Raw genomic sequence first — 25,055 nt, 5'->3', positions numbered from 1 at the left:
TCAGGAATCGTTCCGCGCCGAGACGGACAATTCCGCGGTCACGGCGGCGACGTCCGCGGGCAGGGAGAGCGCGTTCCCCGGCACGGAGGCGCGCAGCCTCTCGGTCAGGGCGAGCATAACTTGGCAGTGGAGGTGCTGAATGGTCGCCAAGAGGTTGAGGTTGGTATCGATCAGGCCCGCCGCGGGCGAGAACCTGCCCATGTCGGGCGCCTCCGCCTCCTGGAGGCCGGGGGTCTGATCGGGGTCTCGGTGCTCCTCTTCGGGGGCGGCGGCGGCGATGGAGGCCGCCTTGCTCTTCTCCGCGAGGATCCGCTGCTGGTGCTTTAGGTACGAGGTGGTGATGGGAAGACTGTAGTCCACGGGAGTGTTCTTGGGGTCCAGCCCCGGACTCCAGGGCCTGGGGAGGGGATGCGTTGGCTGCGGCGACGGCGTCCGGCCCTCGGGAAGCATTCGCCTCCGCTTAGAGGAGGCCGAACTCCTGGAGCTCGCCCTGTCGGACTCTGGAGTCCTCCGGGAGTCTGGGAGGGCGTCGGGGCTCGCGCCGAAGCCGCTGCCGGTGGGCTCCTTCTTGAGGAGGTTGCTGATGCTCAGGGGGTTGTACTTCTCCTCCCGCTCCGTCGGCGCCGCGGCAACCGGCGACGCCGCCGCCAGGGGCGCCGGGGCGGGCGTCGCCGGGGCCGTCGTCGCCGTCATGGCCGCAGTGGGGACGGTCTGCTTCTGGTGCTTTGGGTGTCGGTAGCTGAAGAGGCTCTTGCTCTCCGGGGGATGGCTCGCTTCCCGGGGCCGCGGACTGCTTTGGACCGCCCCGGTCGACGCCGAGAGCGCCGTCGCCGGGAGCGGACTCAGCGGCGTCGACGAGGAAGACGCCGTCGTCGCCTGCGACTGGTTCGACAGATTCGTCGGGCTCGGCGTCCGTGGTCGACGCTGGCACTCCGTGCACCCCAGGAGAAACCTCGTCACCGCCTCGCGGGGTAGAAACGCGTACGTCTCCGTAATCTGTAACAGAGAAATCGGATTTCGGTCACAATTCGCGCTTCACCGAGCCTGGAATAAACCTAATCTCCGCGTCGCGCGACATCGGGTGACCGACCAAATCGCGAAAATCCGTCTGATTACCGTCAACTCCGGCGGGCGAGCCCCACCTCGAGCTACTCGATTAAATCGTGGAAATTCAGTGACGGGAAACGTTCCTCCGAAACGAGCGGCTCTCTCTGTGGAGCGAAATTCCCGAAATCGATTCGGCACATCGTCGCCGGCTGCGAAACGACCGCACGATTGCTGGGATTATTTTTTTTTCCATAGCCCGGAGTGGGCCCGCTTCCGGTCGAACAGGCCGTGGTCGAAACAACCGAATAATTCCCCCTCCCGCCTGAATTCCATTTATTAGCCGTTGACGTGGCGCCCATCCCACCCGGTCGTGTCCCCCGCGCCATTCCACCGAAAGGGATAAAACGAGCGCTTCCACCGGCAAACCGTTTGGGTCTTTTTCGGGGAGTCGCGCTCCCCTCCTCGGACGAAAAGGGATCTCGCGGTCGAAGGCTCTCGCTCAGGAGTTCCCCCGAATCGTCCGATCTCGAGGGTCGTTCGGCGCGAAGGACGCTCCCCGGCCATTGGGCGGCCCCGAGGTCGGCGGGTTCGCCCGGGCGGGAAAGGAAGAGAAGGAGGAGGTCCTAATGGGGACCGTTTCGCCGTAAGATGCGGGAGAGGCGGCATAACTTAATCAGAGATGAGAGAGCCCCGGATCCGAGAAAGCTAAAGGCTTCGGACGCGTTCCGGGACGCAAACCGGGCCGCCTTTGCAACGGGGTGCATTTGCGAGAGGGGACCCGTGGCGGTAATTCGATGAGATTTACTCGAGGCTCTGCTCCGGGGAGTAACCACTTCGACGTGGTCGGAGAGCAAAGTCGCCGGCCGATGCATCGAGGGCGGCTCGCAGCTTCTTCGGGGTCGGAACTTGCCCCGGAATCCGGATACGCATCGACCCGAGGTCGCCGTATCGATTTAGGGAGATGCGACGCCACGTCCTGGGAGGGCCGGACATCCCGAGAACGTCCCGGATGTCCGGCGAGATCGAATTAGGCTGCAAAGGGATCGCCCGATGGAGGAGCGATGACGTGGCGCGGTACTTTTTGCGTACCAACTTTGCTCGTTAGGATAGGACCCTGTCGACCGTGCGAAGAACTTTGCCCTGCGACTATTTCCTTCCACGGACTCTCTACCGCTCCCAAGGGCACTCCCGTGGGGTTATACTTTCCGACGATGCAAAACCGAGCTATTAATTTCCACGGGGTGCAGTCGACGTTGCAGAGGTTGCATTCCGGGTAGTCGCTCCCCAGGCGCGCAACAGACCCCGAAGAGAACGTAAAGCCCTTTCGCACGAACTACCGAAATTTATTCCCCACAAACCAAACGAAACGTCGACGAATGGAGCCCGGCGGGTACCAGGGCTAGGATGTTCCCCCACGCAGGATCGGCGGATATCCCGATAACGTCCCGGCGTATCCGCGAGCTCGGAATCGCATCGGCGTAAGGTCGACTTAACGCGATACGGTAAAACGACCGGCGGCTCGGTGTGGGTACGCGTGCACGCGTGTCCCCTACACGTGTGGGTGCGCGCGCGAGTAAGCAGGCAATGCAACAAGTGTCCTGAGGTTTTGAATCGCAAGCAGATCGCGCCGAGTGGGCGAAAGAGAGAGACGGACCGAGAGGAGCGGAGGGAGGGACGGAGCGAGAGAGAGGAGCGAACGCCGCCCGGCGCGGAGGCTGCGGAGAGAGGAAGAAAGGGAGAGAGAGACGGAGGGAAGCGACGGCCCGCGGAGAGACAGGGAGAGGAAGAGGGGGACCGAGAGAGGCTCGCGCGAACGTGCACCGGAACATGTGAGATGACGTGTGGTATCGAGTGTTCGCCGCTTGAATGCCTCGATGCGTTCCCTCGGGAAACACCCCGGGAATCTGTAAATAACCGACTGCCCGGGAGAATTCGGTCAATGCGAGACGACGCCGGGAAAAGGAGGGCACGGCGTCGCGGCGCTGCCCCGAGTCGAGTGCTACTTCGTGAAAACCCTGCGCTCTTTCGCTGCACCGTACTAAATGTGGGGTTATAGGCGACGGCGCGGTATTGTATCTCTACCGTAGAAATGAACGGTCTTAAATCCAACTTTTGCTAATGCGATGTCATCGTTACTATTTATCGAGTAACGTTAATTCCGTTTTATGTAGTATAATATCATAGAAATGAACTCGCTACTCTTTGCTTTCACGGGACATACATCGTATATTTTTCTATAATTCTCTACCGTACAAATTAACGGTCCTAAATCCAACTTTTGCTAATGTGAAGTCATCGTTACTCATTATCGTGTAACGTTAATTCCGTTTCATGTAGTAAAATATTGTAAAAATAAACTCTTTAGTCTTTCCTTGCACGGTACATATATCGTATATTTTTCTATAATTCTGCTTTGCCCCGACAATTTCTGCAGTTATTCCCCGTTGCATATTATCCTGCACATTTTGCGGTATAACTCCCATGTATATATTCTTTTTTAAAAGTGAGTTTTATTTAATTTCATAGAGAACGTATAAAGAAAAGTGATGATCGATCACGAGATAAGAAACTTGGAACGTTTATCGACAACTTTTATCTCGAAGTTTATATTGCAAAGTACTTGTAAATCTTGGAATACATCGAGTGACGTTCAATTTGATAACTCATTCTTTTGCAATGCAATGACGAAGAATTAGTGGAGCCGTTTTTTATTCCCGTGTGTTATGGCAGGTGTGTTTCCTCTGTAATATGGCTATTAGCCGGAGACGTTGTTGAAACGAGATCGGTTAGGTGCTCGGAAAAGTTTCCAGGATCCGTTCAGGATTGTCGGGGGAGTCTCGGACAAAAGGGCGCTTGTTCAAGGGAAGGTTTGTCGAAGATTATCGGAAGATTCCTGGTAACCAGGCTGCTCGGTTCCAAACTTACCGTTCTATACGTCCGCTTCTGTCCGGCATGTTTTCCAGGCCGCCCCTCCAGGTCCACGTGGACGGCATGGATGATGTCGAAGAAGTTTTCCACGATGGCCACCTTCTTGTACACTCTGCCTGGCGGCACCGTGCCTTCCGCGCCATTTAGACTCTGCAAGCAAACGATAAAAGATCCCTTTATTTCTTCCATTCTTTTTTCCTCACTGAAATGGTTTTTTTCTGGACAATAAAGATATCGAACACGTGTCATCTGCGTTCGAATTAATTTTCAATACAAGACCGTTATGTGAATCGGAGTAATTTGCATTTAAGGTCTCACAATTCACCCGAAAATGTTAAGAAGCAATCCATTTCGATACTTTGTTAGAAATGTTTCTTAATATCGAACAATTTAAGTACACAAAATCGCACCGAAATACAAATTAAAATCGTGATTTATTATGAATTTGTAAATGTATATACAACATTCACATTTTCTTATGCCTTATTGGACATTTCTTTAATTAATTATATAATTAAGAAACGCAAATCAATGAAATACACCTAAGAAGCCTTTATAAATTCGGTATACAGTGCCCCGATACGACTTCCAGGAGGTTTCATGAATTTATTTTTCTTTTGAACAGTGTACCACAATGGAAGGATAATTAATTGAAAAACTGATCTTACATAAATGACCATTTCGACAGAAGGTATCAGTCCGTAGGATAAAATATTAGCGGATTCAATTTGTCGTCAAATACTGCACGCGGAAGAATATTCCTTTTTTGAATAGATTTCGAAGTCGAGGGATCTTGGGCGGGTCAGAGTTCAGCGCCGCTCCTGCCATCTAGAAGTGAACGAGTAATGCATATCCGCCATACGACTCTAGCAGCGGTCGGAAGACGAGGCCACGAGAGGTCTCTGCATTACCCACCGCCGCGTCTCGCGGCGCTATCCCTCGCGTTGGTAACGTAGATCCCTCTAGCCTCTTTTCCCAAGTTACCATTCGGCAAGCATCCAGCGAGCGTTATCGACATTCGGCCGCAAGGCGTCGCCCCGCGTCGAGCGGAAATGGCGTTTCGCTTCCGGAAAAGAGCACTCCGCCCGGAGCTCCCATTCCGGATAAAAAAAAAACACCGTCTCGACCTTTTTCAATTGCCTTTAATTTCCTGATAGGTAATCGATACATTTTTTTTCGACGGCGGGACAGCGAATCGGGTCTCCCGGAAGCGCGCGACGCGGCGAAATCGATCAAAATTCCGGACGCCGAAAACGTGGCCGCGGGCTATCGGTCGTCTGTCCCGGGATTTTTACCGAAAACAGGAACTCGGCGAAATCCCCGGACGCTTCGACGATGAGGGGGCTTCGCCAGGGAGGGGTCCAATTTTGGAAGTTCCCCAGGAAAGTCAATGGATCCAGCGGCCGGGTCCCGCGGGGATTGGCCGGCCGCGGTCAAATCGCACCCCGGCAAAGTCCGCGACTTTAAGAAGTTCACCGCGCACGCGCGACATTATTGTATTTCCCTAAACACCTGTTGAAGGGCGAAGTTAAACTCGCGGGGACTGCGGAGAGGGTGCCGGGGGTTGCGGTCAGGCCGGCGCTCCGGTCCGGACGACTACGTTTTCAGGTTGGCCTCGCGCGACATTTTTCATCGCCCGCCCCGGCGTATATCGAAGCCGGCGAATTCACGATTCGCGAGGTAAACGGACCGCGGCAAACCGAAAAACAAACGTAAAATTAAATGGAACGGAGAAAATAGATTAGACACCGAAGAAACTACCTTTCCTCCGTCTAACAAATGTCCCTCTGCATCGTCGAAGACCCTAAATCCAGGATTTTGAAACCGCGTCCCGCCATTTCGAGCCAGTGGAACAAAGAAACCCATCCGAACCCGGCCAGGGTATAAAAATTCCCTTCTCGGGTTGCGCCTTCGGCCAACGGAAAAGTCAGGAAAATTTTCAACAAATATCTCTCCGCGCGGCCACTCTCCCCGCGTGCTTAAAACATTCACACATCCCAAGGATGAGAGCGCCCCACCCCGCTCGAGCATATTTAATACGCGCGGAAACGCGCGAGTGGTTCGGCTTAAGGTGAAGTGAAACATCCTTCAAATCAGTCTATTCGAATACAACACTTTTTTTTAAGGATATTAGACCAAACTGTCCGAAACTTTGACACATCACTCCTGATCATCTAAGAATTGTCCTGACACATTCAAAATTTGGATTTTTTAACAAAATTTTTTAACTCAGCCCAGACCAGAACCAAAATGGCGTCGAGCCCTCATATTTCAATGGATATACAATTATCGAAGGCTCTAATATGAGAATCGGAAGGGTCAGGACAATTTTACGACAATTTAGAACACTCTGGTAATCGATAAACTCGCATTTGACCGGGATAAAGGCAAAAAAAGTGTTGTATGCGCTTCTTTGCCAAAACGATGGTAATACGAGGTCTCGGAGTGAAAATTTAATTGACCTGGAAATCATAGATGGCGCAGAGGGTCCCTCCGCAGTCAGTTAGGGCCCCAGAAGGCATGAATCCAGAGGATTTCTGGAGTTTTACTTCGATTTCTTTATAATTATTGTACGGACACGACAGGTGGAATATTCTATTTGGTACTATACACAATATAATTCGACCCAGCTGTCAATATAAAAACGGACGTCGGCAACGTAGGCATTTAGAAAAATCTTCTTTGTCAACGTTGATCAAGTTCCTCGACTTGTTTCACTTCACCTTAAATCATTAAACCTTCGGGACGATCCTTCACCCGGAGTACCTCGAGGACGGAGAGGTCGAGGGCGCATCCGGTCGAGCCGGGTGAATTCGCAGGGTATCGGCTCGACATCTAGAATAAACATATCCACGGGTGGGGGCGTCGCCGGGAGAGCCATCGACGCGTCCCCCGGACCGGAGGACGAGTAACGCTCTCCGGAGCGAGATAAGGACTCGGTGGAGGGCCTCTACGGGGCCGAAGCTGCCCTTTGACGTCGGCGTCGAGAGGCCCGACGATAACCCGGTCGCGGGGCGTCGCGGCGGCGTCTCCACGGGCGTCCTCGCGCAGTGCCCGCCCGGGAAGCGGATCGCGCGTGCACGTACACGCGGACGCGTGGGCACGGGGCTGTGCTTCTATATAGAGGGCGTTTCACGGCTGAATGCGCGAGGCGTGTGTTCGGCACCCTGTCGCCTACCGGCCGTCCGCGTCACGCAACGCGTATCAGGGTATACGAGCGTGCGGTGGATACGAGGTCGCGTAGAACCGAACCCCCGCGTAACCGCACCTCTACGGGGTGTCCCGAGCGAGACGCGGCACGGCCTGAAAAAACCTCGAGGAGGACCGCACGCGTCGCCGCGCCTCCACCCGTGCCAGTCCGTCACCTCCGAGACCCCGGATTCTCCGCGACGTGCTCGGGCGTCGAAGACGTTTCGTTTGTCAAACTTTTCCCCGAATAGGCTCTACCGAGTCATTTCAAACTTCCCAACGTGAATACGGAGACCGGAAGGAAGGTCCTGAAACTCATGAAATTACCATTTTTTTTTTAACTATTTGTTAATACGTACTTTTTAAATTTTGTATAAGAAATTAAGTTTCATGGTCATTCATGGTCAGGACCTTCCTTATAGACTCCATATTCGTGTTGTAGAGTTTCAAACGATTCGGTACACCCTGTTCGGCGAAAAGTTTCGTGAACGATCGACCCCTCGGATGCCAATTTCACATCCCTTTAAATTTCACGTGGGGATTCGTTCCACCGCTCGTGCCCTTGTGGACGTCCTGCGCCGCATCCGCAGGGAAGGCATTCGCGACCCTCGCTGTACGTCCTAGGGGCTTTGAGCGGCGTCGCGGAGTTCGGGAATCGGACGAAAGTCGGTCGGCCGGGACGCGAGTGGGATCTCGTTGGGAGCGTTTAATCCTCTTAAGGTAGAGCGCGCTTACCCGGCCGGATCCGCCGGGATCGGGCCGGGCCGGCCGGGAAAATGACGGAGGAACGAAATCGGAGCACGCGCGCTTATCCGACTGAAATCGGGCCGGTGGGCCGACGGGACCGCTTACGGGGACCCTCCTCAGGAGAAATACGTGCCGAGCCGAGCCGGACCTTTCTTCGGCAATTTCGGGGAAGCGATCGGCAAACTGGAGCACTTTTGACGAGGAATCGTCTACGTCGTACCTACGTGTTCCTCGCCGTGACAATATGCAAGCACGATCCGATTACTTAAGGGCATATAGTTTCATGTACATTAATTTCAAAGTTCTTAATTAATTGAACGTCATCGTTTCTAAGGGAACGTTCTTCGATACGAGATACACATGCCGGGCCGTGCCGTACCTTTTTTTTGGCAATTTCGGGGAAGCGATCGGCAAATTGGAGCACTTTTGACGAGGAATCGTCTACGTCGGGCCTACGCGTTCTTCGCTATGACAATTTTGGAGCACGATCCGATTACTTTAGGCGTACAACTTCTTGTTCATCGAATTCACCGTTCTTAATTAATTGAACGTTCCCTTGATATGAGAAACACGTGATGGGCCTAGCTGGACCTTTCTTCGGCAATTTCGGGGAAGCGATCGGCAAACTGGAGCACTTTTGACGAGGAATCGTCTACGTCGAGCCTACGCGTTCTTCGCTGTGACAATTTGCGGGCACGATCCGATTACTTAAGGGCATATAGCTTCTTGTACATTAATTTCAAAGTTCTTAATTTATTGAACGTCATCGTTTCTAAGGGAACGTTCATCGGTACGAGTTCGTTCCAAACCAAGTCGAATCATTGTTCGGCGATTTAGGTAAGGAGATCGACAAAATAGGGCACTTTCCTTCAAGAATCGTTTACGGCATGCCTCGGCATTCTTTGCCAGGTTTTTTACATTAAATTCAACGTTTCCCCATAAAATCGGTTACTCTGACGCTTCGCGCTCCTGCCGCGGATTTCAATTTCCCGTTTTTCCTTTTTCGCCCTCCCCTTCCGCATTTTCCAACAAAAGGTTTTCATTAGAGCTGCCGATTCCCGTGTCGATAAATCACGACCGAGAGAGCAAAACTCTCCGCCTTGGCGTCGTGGCCCCGCCAACCGTGCGGCAGCCTTTTTAATTTTCGATCCGAGCCGATTCCGTCAGGAGAAGGGTGCTCACCCAATTCCGCCGGCGGATTTCCCCGAGCCGATTCCGGCCAATCCGGGTCGATCCCGCCAAGTGGGCTCCGACCTTTCCGCTCGCGCTTGCCGGGAACGAAGACTTCCGGCGAAGAGGCCCGTCGAGGAGGTCGGGATTTCGCGTAACGCGGACAGGTTGCCGCACGGAAGCCGCGCCGCGGTCGCGGCGAGAGCGAGGTCTCCGATAAGATCTCGATCCTCGGCCGTGGCGGGCCGTACGCGCGCCTTAACGGAAACGTTATCGGGGATATAACGAGCGGGGATAGCCAGGCTCGTTTCTCCGCACCGGATCCCCCTGGCGGAGCGAGCCGTTTCAGGGCCCGATTCCCGGGGGCATTCCCGACCGGACGACTCTTCTCCTGGGAAAATCGCCCTCCCTCGGTCACCGCTCCGGAGGGAGCGAGCGAATCGGGGGCCGGGGCCTTTCCGAACGCTCCGCGGAATTCGCTCCGCTCTTGGGTTACGTAAGGAAGCATAAAAGTATCCTTTCGGCCCCGCCGCAAATCGCGCGGTATCCCTAGATGGGGCACGGCAGGATCTGGGTAGATAAAGTCCGCTACCGGACGACCGGAGCGGAGAGAGAGAGAGAGAGGGAGCCGGTAAATCGGAGCCGCACCTCGGCCTCCCCTCGCACGCACGAGCGAATATTTCCGATCGATCGAATAAGCGCGCCACTCCGATGAATGCGCTTCGGTCGCCTGGGGCACTTCGGGCGCACCGCGGGGCGACTCCGGAGCCGAGGGTGAACGTAATCGAGTCGGCCTCCCGGTGACCCGGGTGACCCGCGCGACCCCGCTGACCCGGGGCGTCCCGACGCTCGCGGCGTCTCCGGGGACGCCGGCCGGAAGTCTCCGCTCGGACCCCCAGGGCTCGCCGAGAAAGGGACACTTTCCGACGTCCCCGTCGGTCTCGTTCCCTCGGACCGACTTCTCGAACGGACGCGCTGGATGATTAACGAAAGGGAAACGCGACCCTCCTCCTCCGAGGAAAATATAAGAGCTAAGTGCGCGTTGCTGCTAGTGGACGAGGAGCCCGAAACGACGAAGCGAGAGGGAGGGAGTCGCGGCGAGGTCCGAGGAAGAGGGCGAGCAGCGGGGAAAAAACGGTCGCCGCCGAAAGCGGACGACCCTCCATCCGGGTCGCGCCTCGGCCTCGAGACTCCTCCCGGGCCGTCCCGAGCCCCACCCCGAGGGACCGGACGGGACGGCGAAACGCGAGAAGCGGCCGAAGCGTGAGAAGAGAGAGGCTGCCCGGGGTCGCGGTATAAAAGCTAATTTGAGAATTCCTGTATAGGAATCGAGGCGGCCTCCATATAACGCCGACCACCCGTCGACAAACGGGACACAGCCGCGCTGCCGCGGCTTCGAGTCTCGGTGCGGGTGGGACCGGGAACGTTTGTTTATCCGTCCCCGGCCGCGCCCCACCCCGCCCGACGCCCAGCCAACCCGGGGTCGCGTTCGTCGCGATGCTCGGCGTCTAGAGCAGCCGCGGCCGATCCGTAGCTCGCGCGCGGGTAAGCGCGGAGAGGCGATAAGCGGCGAAGGCGGCGACGCGGGTCGAAAGCGGCGACCTCGCGGAAGTGGAGGGACTCTTTGCGAGGGGCTCCCACGGGGTTCGGGTCTCGCGGCGGCCCTCGGGCGGCTCGCCGGGAGCGTCGGGAGCGTCGGGCAGGGAAGGGGCCTCGAAGAAGGCCGGGCAATCGATTCGGGTTCCTCTACATAACCGATGCGACGGATGGAACGCTCGTCGGGTCGAGGGGTCGCGTCGCGGCGTATCGCGGGGTTATCCGTATCCCCGGCAATTACCGGGTCGCGATCGAGGCCGATCTAGGGCGCCCGCCGGTCCTCCCTTTTTCTCCGCTCGCGGGGACCTTTCCTGGGCGGCGAGGAGGCGTGCGCGATCGGGTTAGTTTTGGCTCGGTGGAACCGGATGGCCGGGCCACCCAGTAGCCATTTAGATAAACGGCCGGCCCCTGTTAAGTGCCGCGGGATGCCAGCCAGAGAGGAGCGGACGGCCGGAGAGGAAGCGAGACGGCCGAGGGTGGCTCGAAGAGAGGAAGGAGGACGGACGTGAACGGGAAGGCGGGCCGGGACGGGGGTGGAGAGGGCAAAGGACGGCTGGAAGTCCGATAACCAAAAGTGTTTGGTCTTCGGTGACGGAACAAAGAGGGCCGCGAGCGCCAGCGCCGGATCATCTCCGGCCGATCGATTTATTTGCGGAACTCCGCCGGCGGAAAACGCCGGGCCTCGCCGGTATTTATTGATCTTGCGCCGAGGCCGCGATCGCGGACCGGGAAGGGCGCCGGGGAAGGGTCGCCCGCGCCCGTTTCGGATTCCCAGGATCTCGTCGATTTCCGGAAGACTTTATTCCCGGCCGAGTCGAGCCCGAATCGCTCGATCGGCCGTCACGGGGAATTGGATCGGCATTTTCCGCGGATCCAGTTCGTCGCTCAAAACGCGGAAGCGGCGGGTCGGATTCGACACCCGACACCTCGCGCGAGTTCGGCCGAAACGAAAACGCGTCCGTGTGACGCCGGTCGAGTTCGACGGTGGTCGCGGATCGTCGATCCGGATATCCGGCCGCCATCTGACCTCGCGAAAGGGCGAAACGTTTCCCAATCGAGTCGAACGTCCCCGAGGTCGCCTCCCCTCGACCCAGACCTTGCTCGTTAAAGGGACTGGAACGTCCTCGCCGAGGGGACCGCGGGCGGATTCCGCGGCGGCTCCCGGAAAAGCGGCCCCGGGGCCCGTTATCGGCGAGGGGCCGCACATCCGGGCCGGGCCCTAAGCCGAATAAACGATGAGTCGGCCCGTCCCCTGCCACCTATTCCTTCGATCGGCTCCCTGCCCCCTCGGGAAGATTCATATCCGACTCGGCCGCGAAGTCCCGCTCGGCGCGGCACGGAACGGAACGGGACCCCGAGAGCCGAGCCCGAGCCCGAAGCGGGACGGGATCGGGACAAAAGTTCCGCGGCGAGTACGCGCGCCGGCGGACAGAAGTTCGGCATCCTTCTCGTAGGCGGCTCCGCCGGCCGCCTACGGCGCCGAGTGGCGCGCGGAGTGGGAGCGCGGAGAGGGAGCGGAGAGGGAGCGGAGTGGGAGCCGAGAGGGAGCCGAGAGGGAGCGGGGTGGGAGCCGAGTGGGAGCTGTCGAGGCGGCGACGGTGGCGGCGACTGCGCCCCGCGGGAAGCGGTGGGGGACCTCCGGAGATTCCACGCATGGAGAGGCCGAGAGAGGAGCGGGCCGGGCCAGACCGCCAGCCTCGTTGGTTGCACGGAAGGCAGCTGCCAGCCGGCTTACCGCCGCCGAGCATTATACCGGATGAGAGAGCGAGACGGCCGGAGGCCAGACGGAGAGGCCCGGCCCGTAAAGATCCGAGCGCTAAAAAGTCCCCGAGGGGCCGCGCGGCCCGGCCGGGAGCGGCCCGCCGAAACGGGCCGGCCCGCGGCCGCGGGACCACCGCGAAGGCGGAAAGGACCCGCCGACGGAAACGCCGGATCGGCCACGGATCGAGCTCGAAAGGACGTCGCCCCTCGAGTTTCGCGCCGCGTTGCCGAGCGCGGCCGGTCGCGACTCCGCCGCGGGTCGGCCGCGCGGCGGACGGGGTTTCCGCCATTTCGCGTAATTCGGCCATTAGCCGCGCGATTCGGGCGCGGCTAAAAATTCCGTTTTGCGCATGCAAAGTATCCTCGGTTATTGCCGCTGAAAGCATCGTCGGGTTCCGTCAAAGCGAGCTAAACGCGGGCGGACCGCGTCGCTTCCGCGATGGATCTCGCTGCGACCGGTCGCGTCCGGCCGGACCGGGTCGACGAACGGCGTCGACGAACGGCGTCGACGCCCTCCACGGGCGCGGCTCCCTTTCTCGTCGCTCTTTCTCCCCCCGGCCCGCAAAAGGCTTCCATTGTGGCGGGGCTCGCGTTTCCAACCCTCTGACGGCGCGGTGACGCCGAGTCCGGGGGTGGCGATCCACGGTCAACAGCGGCCGCGCTCTCCATCCGTCTCTCCGTCTGGCCGGCGTGTCGGATTTCTGTTTGCGTAGCCGCGTCACGCGTCGGGCCGAGCCCGTTCGGATTTCGCGAGCGAGTCGCGGCCGCCCGACCGAGCGCGACTTTCTCGAGCCGGATGCGGATGTGCCCGGAACCGCGTTCTCAGGGAAGCAACGAGGCCGAGGGAACGCCTCCCGGGCCCACGGCGCCTTTTGTGCCGCCCGGACGAGCCGAATCGGTCGAAATAGGATCCTCGCCTCGCTAAATGCCCCACCCAAGCTCGGGACCCCAACGAGACCCTGACCGAACCGTATTTTTAAAGTTCATCCAACGACTATATTTATATATTATCCAGTCATTTTCCGTTGAACCTTCGTTTGCAAATTATCGTTTCCACCGAAGGCGCGGTCCTTCTCTCCTGGACTACGTCATCCCCATCCTGCTCTTGAGAAAATCTAAACAACGCGAGAGAGAGGACAACCCTTGAGAGGCGACGTGGGACCGGATCCCGAAGGAAAAAGGATCGAGATTCAATCGATTCATCGACTACCTGCGAGACGCATCGCAACCTTTGCCAGATATTAGCGCCAATTGGATATAATAAAGTTCAGCCATTTACTTTTAACAAATTATCAGGGAATTATTATTAAATTCTCTACACCAAATTTCGTCCCTCAAATGACTCGTCACGGTCTAACTACGGGAAGGCGTTCGTTTCCGTTCCTCCGCAGTGTTTAAGGGAATCGAAGAGACGATTTGCAAACGAGGCTTTCCAGAAAAAGCCTCCGCGGTGGAAGCGGTTACCCGCAAACGTAATCGGCGACGCGACTCGTGCCCTCGTACACTGGATAATAAAAATTCGAGGTGTTCGCCGCGTCAATGGTCCAGTGGCTTTGAACACCGTGAAAACCGTACTTTTAACAAATTATCAGGGAATTATTATTAAATTCTCTACACCAAATTTCGTCCCTCAAATGACTCGACACGGTCTAACTACGGGAAGGCGTTCGTTTCCGTTCCTCCGCAGTGTTTAAGGGAATCGAAGAGACGATTTGCAAACGAGGCTTTCCAGAAAAAGCCTCCGCGGTGGAAGCGGTCGCCCGCAAACGTAATCGACGACGCGACCCGTGCCCTCGAACACTGGATGATAAAAATTCGAGGCGTTCGCCGCGTCAATGGTCCGGTGGCTTTGAAAACCGTGGAAGCACCGTCGAGTGGACCGACGGTCGTTCCGCCAGTTGTCCGGCTTTCCGATCCGGTCGGCTCGCTTTCGCGTCTTTCTCGTCCCGCTCGGCCGATTCTCCGGCGATCCGGCTCGGAAACGCGAGTAGAACCGATAGCGGCCCTCGGTGGCGGAACGAAAGTCGCGCCCGAGGCGGAAGCGGCGACCGGACGGGTCGGAGGGCGCGGTCTCGCCGAGGACGAGACCCTTGCTTATTTGGTCTCGCTCGGTCCTAGAGCTCGCCCAAGATCAACACGACCTAACGAGCGGGGACTCCTTGAAGTGGAGTTTTTCATGGCGGGAAATACCGTGAGCGCGGACTCTGCTGGCCGGAGGGAAGGAAGGGGGCGCCATGACGGGATTAATCTCTCACCGGGCGCGCGGGATGAAAGCGCCGCGACGCCGCGGCCATAAAAAGACGACACGGCCGCCAATAATTGCCGGCGCGGTCGCCGGGACGTCGAGTCGATCCGCGGGCCGAATCTCCCGCGCGGCGGATTAAATGAAATTAGAGCCCGAAGAATAATTTCCCGATAATGAGAAGGAATTCGAGCGGCGTCCATTATCGGCACGGCGAGGGACGCCGGCCGTCCGGCGGGACTTCTAATCTGCTTTGAGCGCGGCGATAACGGGCGGAACCCACGCTCACCTGGCGCGCAACCGCGGCCAGCGCGGAGTGATAAGGAAATGGGCGTCCCCGCGCCCCGGGCTCTGCCCAGGATCGACCCGCGTAACGAAGGAGAATACCCGACGGACCTTCCCGCGGCGGGAAATGCCGCGGAAATATCGCGCGGGCCGGAAAAAGGAGCGTCGCGACGGAATTAATCTCTTACCGGCGCGCGTCGGGTAAACGCGCCGCGACGCCGCGGCCGCAAAAAGGCTGCGGCGCCGCCAAGAATTGCGGGTAACCGTTTATCGGAGGACGCTCGCGCTCGTCGTTTTCCTATATCCAGCCCGGCCCGTCTCTCCCGCCCCCGGCGACCGCGTCCCCGACCCTCCCCGGAGGGATCCCGAGGGATCCCCGGGGATTCCGCGGCGGATGGGACGAGGCGACGAGGCGAGGCCTCCCCGAAGGGGACGTTTCGACCCACCCCGCGATTCCGCCGCCCCTCGAGATAACGCACTTTTACCTTATCGCCCTGCGTTATCGATCGCCGCGCGGATTAAGAAACCTCCAAAACGGGACCCGCGGGGAGAAAAAACGCGACGAGACCTATCAGGGTCGAATCGACGGCGCCCGGGAAATTCGATTAAACTTGATTTGATTCCGCCAAGTTGGGTCCGCTCGGAACGAGTCCGCGGAAATTTTCTTCGTCCGACGGAATGGCGCTCGAGATCGACTTAACGGTGCCGTTCCGGGCTGCCAAGTGGACGGCCCACTTCGTTGACTCGAGTGTCACCCGATTGGACGATCGAAATTTACGGCAACCTCGTTGCGACGTCTGACTCGAATCACGTGATTAACGCGCGAGGAGACGACGTTTCGCCGAGGATCTTTCCGGACGATTCTTTGTATTTAACGTTTAATCGACGCGATATCCTTTACAATTGCCGGCGTCAACTGCCAGGGTCTTCGCCGCGACGGCGCTCCTCTTATCGGACTCGATACAACGTATAATTGCGGGAAAAGTACCCCGGTCGGACAAACGTCCGGAGAACGAAGGACGCGTCGAGAGTAGCCGACGCTTCTCTCCCGACGTCCAAGGTATAAATATTAAATTATCGCTCGGTCGAAAAGCTGCCCGTCGAGGTAGTCGAGCCCGTATCGCGTTTCGATCAACGTTTCCGCTGACGTCGAGATCGCGCGGATACGTTGTCACCGGCGTCTCTAGACGTCGCCTGCGTCTTTTCGTTCCTCTACTCGAGCAGCGCCGAGTCTCGAATCGCTCGGCCGTGATTCGGGCAATAAACCGCATCCGAGAAGTACCGCGATAGCCCGATTTCCCGCGATCCGCGCAGGTCGGGCCGCGCGATAATCGAGCGGAGGTGAGAGGTGGGCGCGATATCGGGCGGGCGAGGAGGAGCGCGCGATTACGGCGCGACGCGTCGCGCGAGGAGACCGCGTCGGGGGGACCGGGGCGAAGGGGAAAGGGGGGCGACGCGCAGGCGCGGGCGCGCGAGCCCGTGCGTGCGCCTCATTAGGCGCGGCGGTCGCGCCGAGTCGCGGCGAGGGTCGCGTATGGCAGGGTCGGGTCGCGCGGTCGCGTCGACGGCGCGACCGCGCGGCGGCCGCCGGCCCCGGCGGCCCGGAATCGATCGTTCGGAAGTATTCGCGCTGATTGGATTACACCGAGAGAGACGCTCGGTCGCGCTCTCGATCCCGTCGGGAGCCCCGCGACGCCGAGCGTCTCTCCCTCTCTCGCTCTCTCCGCGTTTTCCCCGATTGCCGCCAGGCAACGGAAAGAGGGAGACCGAGCCGAGGGCGGAAGAAAGCGGGAAAGCGAAACGCAGGGGGCGATCGAGGGTGCGGTCGACGAAGCCTCGCGCGCCGCTTTTCCGCGCGTCGGCCGTCGAAAGTCGACGGGATCGACGCCGAATTCCCGGCGCGTCCGATTTGGCACCGCGGCCGGAACGAATTAATCGACGTCAACGGGAGGGCGCGAGGTTTCCGGCAGCGGGGGCTTTTTCGGGGTCGCCGCGGGGACGCGGATCACGACTTTCCGGTGCGCGCCGAAAGTCGATTCCCCGGGAGTTTTTGCCCCGTCGACGGCGGGAGGGCGACGCCGCCGCCGAGCTCGGTTCCGCGCGGGCACGTAGGCCCGGAGTTCGGTTCGTCGAACTCTCCGCGATACACCGGAACCCGAGGGCCGCGCTAATTCGAGCCGGGCGCGATTCCCCATAACGTTTTATATCCGCCCGGTGTCCTGCGTCCCTCTCCGCCCCTCCCGCGCGGCCTCCGTGCCCGGGCCGTCATTCCGCCCAACTGGTTACCCGGGCGTTCCGCGACCTCCTAACTTTGACGGAACGCGCGGCCCGGAAGTTGGGCGCCTGATTTGGGCCGTCTCGCGGGCCGCGATCGGGTCCGGCCAATCCGGCCGAGCCGCGCCGGAGAGACGCCCGGCGTCGAGGGTCGGCCGAGAGGTGCCGAGGGGAGCGGCGGGCACGGGGGATGAATCCAATTACGGGGAAGCCTCGCACCTATGGACCATTAAGGGTCTCCGTCCCCGTCCTTCTTTCCGGCGATCGGGTCCCCCGCAGCCGTCGATCGGTCTCGCTTTCACGACGCGTACCGTATTCCGACGGTTCCCTTTCTCCCTCCGGGCGTCCGCGTCCCCCGGCGCTCCGGATTATCCGCGCGTCCGTCTCTCTCGCTCCCTCCCTCTCCCTCCCTCTCCGGGCCGGCGGCCCCCGTCCCTCTCGTATATTTCAGCGCTCCCCGCCTTCCTCGCGCCGCGTCGGCGGGGCAGCAAATTCCGCGACCCTCCAATTACCCGCGGCCGAGTTTGCCGCTCGTTTCTAGATTTAAATGCCCCGAGCCCGCGCGGAGCGAGGAGTCGGCTCGGGTCTCGTCGTCGTTCGACTCTTATTAAAAATTGACGCCCATCCGACCGCCCGACGGGCGTCGGGCTCTCCTCGATCGATCGGATCCCGTCCCGCGGCTGCCGCCCTCGGGCATGACGAGGGCGCGACGAGGGCGCGACCGCTCGGGCGCGCCGAGTGGCGAAACGACCGCCACTCGCGAGACAATCGATATTCGACGTCGTAATTCGGGACACCGCGGCGCGCGGTCGCCCCCGCCCCCGCCCTCCGCGAGACCGTCTCGCGCGACGCCAGGGAAGCCGAGAAGCGTGAAAAAGGGACGGGAAAAATGCCGGAGCCCAGGAGCTCGAGCCCCCCGCGGCGCCGCGACGCCGAGCGCCGCCGAGCGACGCCAAACGCCGAGGCTTTTGTGCCTCCTCGTCCCCGGCTCGGCGCCTCCGAGTGTCGATCGATATCGCGGTTAAATCCTAATTCGGGCCAGTCACGTGCGACCCGGCAAACAAAGTGCGACCGTCCCGCCTCCGTCGACGGGTCGGTCGGCGACGGTCGGGGGGCGGCGGGGGCCCGACACAATGGGTCGGCCGATCCCCCGTGCCGCGACTCGACCGCAGTCAATGAAAATCCCGCTCCCTTTCCGTCCGCCCGGCCTTTGCGACCCCCTCGGGCATTCGGCGAGCCCCCTTTTTCCACCGATTACCCCGCCGCTTCCCCGCCGCTTCCCCGGCGTCGCCCCTCCGCCGCCCGCCGCCCGCCGAGCCCCCCGAGGGCTCGTAATATATGTCCCCGGGACCGTGGCCATTTAGCCCGCCGAGCCGAAAGGAGACTTCCTCCGACGGGACCGTCCGCGAGGGGGACATTTTTATGACGATTCCCCTACCGTATGTCCCCGAACTATAAATGCACGGCGAGGAGCCGGGCGTTAAAAAATTCCCTGCAAAATGTATGGAAAGGACGTCGCGACGTAGCTCGAGCGGCCGCTCCTAAAATTACTACGAGCGTCGATAAGCGCGCACCTGACTCGCCAATGCCACGCGCCTTGGTTCAACCTTTTCGACGGATTTGGACGACGGATCGACGATCCATTCGCGAGGCCATCCCGGGTGCTCCGGAGCCCTCGACGCTTCGCCTCGGTGGCGGCGGTCGATCGGTCGGCCCGGTGCTCCCTGGGGGGCGCAATTGCCGGTAATCGAGGGTGCCGGGAGGCCGCCCTTCCGGGACGACCGCCATTGTCCGGGTCGCGCTTTTCCGGCGGCCGCGGCCGGAGGAATCGGGCCTGCGGGGGCGCCGGAGACGGCGGCAGGGAGTTCGAGAAGTTATCGGGAGGGGTCGGGCACCGAAAGGGGTCGATACCTATCGACGGTATCGCGATTTGCCGCGCGGCTGGGTTATCGGGCGACGTATCGAGCGGGAGCAGCCACCCCGGCCCAGGGGTGGGACCGTTCCCGTCTTTCCGCGTCACCCGGTACGCGCTGGCAGATAGGGATCATCAAGGCGTGTTCTATCGGTCTCATCTCGGCCACCCTCTAACAACCTCTCGCGCGCTCTCGTCGCGTTCCGCGGCCGGCCGAGTGGCGCGGAGCGACGGAGAGAGAACGACGGAAAGAGGGAGAGAGGGAGAGTGGGAGCGAGAGAGACGACGAGAGACAAAGCGAGAGAGGGAATGAGAGAAAGAGAGGGACGGAGAAAGCGAGGAGGAGACCGGGAGAGAGCGGAAGAGAGAGAGGGGGGGTAGAGGGGAGGGGGGAGACGCCCGAGCGCACCGGCAAAGGGGATAGGGTCTATTTTTGTCGGGTGGCGGCGGTGGCGGGACAAAAAGCCTGCGGCTTCTCCCCTGGACCTCTCTCTTCCTGGCTCGATTCCTCCTCCCCCCCCCCACTCTCTCGCTCTCTCTCCGTCGCTCTCTCCCGGTCCCCCCGTTTCCCGCGCTCTCTCCCTCTCGCACGGATACTCTCGTTTTACTCTTTTCGCTCTCCGTGCGCCTCTTTTTACGCCGGCGAGTCGGCCCTCTCGCTCCCTCCGCGGGCCGGGTCGCGCTCTCGGTCTCGGTCTCGCGCGCAGCCCCACTGCGCACGCGAGAAACGGAGACGGAGAAGCGAACCGCGAAAGCGCGAGGAGGAGAGCGACCGTGGGCGAGCGGCGGGCGGAGAGGGAGGGACGGGGGGACAGGGCCTCGGCTCCCTTGGCGGGCCGCTACTAATTGCCGGCGGCCGGCGGCCGGCGCGGCGGCCGCTCCCGGCTACGGGCCGCTGAGCATCGCGCCACGCACAAGAGCCGCCACGGTTACGTTCCGTGGGTTATAGCCGTGACTGCGGATACGCGGACCCGAGACGGCGGATGCCCTTCCTTTGCGACCGTCCCGCCGGTCTCGACCGCCCGGCCCTCCGGGACGTCCCGGATCGCTCCCCGAACGACTCCTCGAGTCGCGGCCGGAACGGTCCGTCGACGGCCCGTGACCCGGGAGGTCGTCCCAAAGGAAGGTGCCCCCGGGCGATCGCGTATCGGGGAAACCTCGGCGATGCCAGTGACGTCCGCGGCCTCGGTGACGTGCTCCGCCGCGGTGAAATCGATGCGAGCGGGGGCCCGTGTGAATCTTTTTTTACGTCGCTCTGAATTATCATACAGGGCCGATGCCCGGTATCGCGTTCAGGGCGGGAAAAAACGGTCCCGGGAGAAAAAAAAAAAAATCCGAATGAAAATTCAACGTTATTCAAACGGCGGAATTATCAACGCGATACCCGAAAACGCGTCCCAGAGAATTCCGCGCGACTTCGTTTCGACGAATGTTTAATGCGCTCGTCTTTAGACCGAGAATAAGCCTCGAGACGTTTTAAGATCGAGTCTCGTCCGAATGGTTCTTTTCCCGCAGTCCGCATAATGGGGGGACTGACGGGGGATAAAATGCGGGACGCGACGCAGATCGTGGCCGAACGAAATGATCTCTTCGAGGAAATCTCGGAAAGGAAGCGACGCCAACGTCCGGAGAAAATTTAACGCTCCCCGGGAGAGCGGAATTTCCGAGGCGACCCGGGCCGCGGGGAGAAAACGGAAAGGGAGAAACGTGCGAACCACTGCACGCGAGGAGCCCCGCCGGGGGAATAATTGGGAATAAAGTAATAATTGCGGAGGGCGAGGAGAAAAGAGGACGGCCATTCCGCGACGGGACGCGTCCGTGGGAGAGAGGTCGATGCAAATTCGACGGACCGAGCGGCTCGAGGCGATCCACTCTCGGGAACGGCGAGAGTGTGGGAAGTTTCCCTCCGGTCGCTCGTCCACGGACGGATGAATTCATCCGGGGAAAATCACGTTGGATTTACCGGATCCGGGAGAAAATTTCCCGGGCTCCCCCTCCCGGTACCCTCGGGACCCCGGATCCAGTTACGAGATCCAGTACCCGGAGATAACTCGCGACCGCGGTCCCGGCTCCGGCCGCGCGTGGGCCGCGGCCGATCGTGAGAACCGACCGGATCCCTCGAGCCGATAAGATATTGCGCCTCGCTAATTGGTGACACCTCCGCCGACCCTAAAGAAGAGGCCGGTCGGCGGGGAAGATCAAAGCCGGCCGCGCCGAAAACCCGGGCCGAATCGACGCGGGACGCGCGAAATCGACGCGATAAAGGCGACCCGATTCCGTCGGTCGGATCGCCGATCTCGGCGACGCAGATATCGAGCCCGGTCTATTACCCCGAACGGCGCCCACCGGATGCGGCTTTGCCGAGGTGACGCCTTTCCGGCACTTTTAGGACGCCCCGGTCGCCGCGGAGCATCGAAGGTTAACGTTCGTCTCCTCGGTAACGTTTACCGTCCGCGGATAATATTAATTACGAGGCAGCGAACGTTGCGAAAGCGTGAGGAAAATTGCCGCCGCGATTACGGTGGCGGACGGCGAAACCCCCCGTAGGCGGCCCCATTCCCGCTCCCGAGAGGAAGACGCTCCGTTTCCCCGTTACCGTAATTCCATTAGACCCAAAGTCGCGATCCTTTTCGACCCGTCGGGATATTTTCGACCTCCCGGCGAGGTCGGCGAGAACGTCGCCAAAACGGAAAAGCCGCTCGATCTCTCTCCTCCGATCCGGTCGATCTTCCCCGGGTCTTCCGCCTCGCCCTCGCCGCCCCTCGTCGACGCGAGCGCGGTTTCCGCTCGCCCCTCCCGCGGGTCGCCGAATGCGGCGGCGGCGTTCCTCTTTCGGGCGTGACTCAGCTGCGGCCGAAAGCGGGTATTCCGGAGCCGCCGCCCTCTCGGCCCTTTTCGTCCGGGCCGCGCGCGTGCTTTCGTTACCGGAGCGGCGGCGATAATCATCGAGCGCCGCCGTCGGGGCGGGGGGCGCGAAGGGGTTATCGGGCGCGAAAGGGATATCGCGCTGGGGGGCGGAAGGGGAGCCGAGAGCCATTAGAGGATCCGCCGAGCACCCCTTCGGCTCCCCTCGGCCGGCCGAGCGGGACCCTAATCCCTCGACCCCCGATTAGCCGTCGGCCGGGATTTGTTTATCCTCCTCCGTCTTTCGGCGGGCCTTGGGCCATCGGTCGGCCTGAAAGTCCCGGCCCCTCCACCCGCGGCCGAGTGCGGCTCCCGCGAAAGGCGCGGCCCGTTATATTAGCCTAGGGTCGACGCTCGGCCGCTCTCTCTCTCTCTCGCTCTCTCCCACTCCGTCTCGCCCTCCGCCCGCCGCGGCGGGGTTACGGTTAACCGAGTCAAACCCTCGAAATCGTAGCGACGAATTATCGGCTCGGTTAACCCCCGACGCCGCTCCCGCCCGCCCGAGCGCGAGCCTTCCCCCAGGACCCGGGTTTCCACCTATCGGACCGAGCGCCTCCCGTCCCGAAAAAGCCTCGCGGGCGCCTCGATTCGGCGCGTAACCCGCCGCCTCGGGAATCCCCCTGGGTCTGGCTCGTCCGCGGATGACGCGCGCGTCCCCGGTACCCGGGGGGGCCCTCGGCGGCGGGCCTTGCCCGTACGGGACCTTTGGCGGCCGCGACGATCGATGACAACCCCGGCCTCTCGGCTCGGGCCTCTCGCTCCTGCCCGCGGCGCCGATCGAGAGGGTCGCTCGCTCCCTCTCGATCGAGATAGACGCGTGCGAGAGGGAGACGGGCCGCCGGAAAGGGGGGCCGGGTTTCTCGGGAACGGGAGCGAGAGAGAGGGCCCAGACGCCGGCGGAATGCCGGGCCGAGAGCGACGGAGCTCGACGAGGATCGCAGCCGGCTCCTCGAACGCGGGACGCAGTGGGGGAAGCACCGGCGCGGCCTGTCCGTGCCTCTGCTTCGGAAAGTGACTAATGACCGGCCGGCCGGACCCGCTCTTCTGCCACCCAGCGAGAGAGACCGCGCAGCGTCCTCTCTCTCCCGGCGACCCACGCCGGGTATCGCGGCCGAGCGCCGTTATCTCCCCGACGGTCGACCGTGAAAAATGACCGCCGCGAGGAGATATCTCGCGCGGCCGAAGGGCGCCCCGCGGAACCGGGTCGACCCGAATCCGCCCGAATCCGTCCGAATCGACCGCCGACCGCGGAAGCGGCTTCCTCGGGCGGAACGCCGGGGAGATCGGACCGGATCCGGAGCGGTTCTCGGGAGCGGCGCGAGGAGAGCGGCGCGCCGACCGAGGCGGTCCGGCCTCGAGCCCGATACGGTATCGAGGATCGCCGCCGAGAGCGTTTCTTTAATCGGCGGGGATTACGCGACGGGTTTCGAATTTCGCTCCGCGTTCGGTGCTCGTCGCTCCTCCTCTTCCGCGGTTTCGCCCTCCGGATCTTCCTAGGGATCGCGGGTCGCCCGGTCGGCACGAATCCAGGGCGGATGCCGTTCACCGCGGGCATCGCCTGGGCGGAACGATTAAAACACGGCGATCGGACTCGAAAGTCGGCGGCGACTCGGCGGGACGCCCCTGGCCGTTGAGGCGCTAGAAAATGGATCGTCGGTACTCACTTTGTTGTGCGGCAGCTGCGTAGGTACGTAGAGGGGCGGGTCGAGTCCGGGACTCGTGACGGCGTGCCGACCCACGATCCTATCGGCCGGCTTGGCGTCGTATCCTTCGGGCTGTCCGATGTGGAAACCCTTGCTCTTGACCCAGAATCGGAACTTGCTGTTCTCCGCGCTGTTGACCTCCTCGCCGCGCAGCGTCCGGAGGATGCGCGCGTACTTCTTGATGGTGATGGTCTTGGTCTTGGCGAGGTCGCCGTAGGTCTTGATCACCCAGGGCTGGTAGGCGTTGAACATGGCGTCGTTGAGAAACTTCTTGGGCACCCCGGGGCCGGGCTCGCCGACGGAGTGGCCCGCCTTGCCGACGAAGGCGCCTCCGCCGGGGGCCGGCGACGCGCCGGAGAAGGGCATCGCGACGCCCCCGGGGCCGTCCAGGCCCGACGCGGGCGCCTTCCCGCCGGCCTCGGCCGCGCCCATGTAGCTGGAGGCCAGGCTGCCCCCGGTCATGTTCGAGATGTCCAGGTACGAGACGGAGGAGCTCTTGCCCAGGTTGGTGGCGGTGCCGACGAAGGTCGCCATGCTGGTGGACATGTAGGGGATGGCGGGCGGCATGGCGAGGCCGGGCGAACAGAGGCCGGGGATGCCGGGGGCATAGGGCGCGCCCTCGGCCCACCCCGCGGCCGGCGACTCGGGGCCGCCCGAGGGCGCGGAGGCGCCGGCCTTGGACTTCCCGGAGGCGCCGCGGCCCCTGGAGTCCCCGGGCGAGCCGGGACCGGCCGAGCCCTTGGCGCCGGCGGTCGAGGTCCCGCGGGACTTCTTGGCGGGCGGCTCGCCGTGGCCCGGCGAGTTCAGGTTCCCGTGGGACGGGCTGTTGTTGTTCTCCGAGCGGGAGCGCTTGTTCGTCGAGGAGGAGGCCGACGACTGGCCCGTCGGGGACGGCGAGCCGTTAACCGGCACGCGTCGTCGCAGCCCCATGGTCGCCGTGGCCATTCTCGGTCCGGGTCGCTCGGTCGACTCGCTCCCTTTCGCGGAGACCCCGCACCGTCGAACGCGTCGACGATCGCCGTCACCGCGCGGAGGTCCCGCGACCAGTCGACATCCCCGGGGCGACGTCGGGCGGCTCCCTCCCGTCCCGGAGGCGCGTCGATGGCTCCTCGACTGCCCTCCTCGGGGCGTTCGCCCTCCGTCGGCTGGCTCGGCTCGCCCCTGGAACAAAAGAAGCTCGGAGGTGACGAGGGAAAATTAACTAAGCGCGATTACGAGCCGGAAACGTTTAACCGAGGGTGCCGCTAATGGACCACCCCGCCCGAGCGCGCCCGGCCCGTCCGCGGCGCGGCTCGGA

At 61.3% G+C, this 25,055-nt stretch overlaps 1 protein-coding gene across 1 annotated transcript; it reads right to left on the bottom strand.

Annotated features, from left to right (window-relative positions):
• LOC105701892 lies at positions 1-24,703 on the bottom strand. The gene is made up of 3 exons (XM_023433933.1): positions 23,720-24,703; positions 3,973-4,125; positions 1-996 (listed from the first exon to the last, which is right to left on the bottom strand). Exons 1-3 carry the CDS (start codon positions 24,701-24,703, stop codon positions 1-3), a joined length of 2,133 nt encoding a protein of 710 aa, XP_023289701.1.
• Positions 24,704-25,055: the final 352 nt, after the last annotated feature.

Source organism: Orussus abietinus, unplaced genomic scaffold, assembly GCF_000612105.2.
Source record: "Orussus abietinus isolate OABI.00-Male unplaced genomic scaffold, Oabi_2.0 scaffold88, whole genome shotgun sequence".
In the NCBI taxonomy this organism is placed as follows: domain Eukaryota; kingdom Metazoa; phylum Arthropoda; class Insecta; order Hymenoptera; family Orussidae; genus Orussus; species Orussus abietinus.
Note: the sequence above shows the minus strand (reverse complement) of the source record. Positions and strands in the feature narration are given on the sequence as shown.

Coding starts and splice junctions, on each gene's coding strand:
- LOC105701892 (XM_023433933.1), bottom strand. CDS start 24,703: ATGGCCACGGCGACCATGGGGCTGCGACGACGCGTGCCGGTTAACGGC. Junction 4,126..23,719: donor CGCAGCTGCCGCACAACAAA/GTGAGTACCGAC, acceptor GTTTGCTTGCAG/AGTCTAAATGGCGCGGAAGG. Junction 997..3,972: donor AGAAGCGGACGTATAGAACG/GTAAGTTTGGAA, acceptor TCTCTGTTACAG/ATTACGGAGACGTACGCGTT.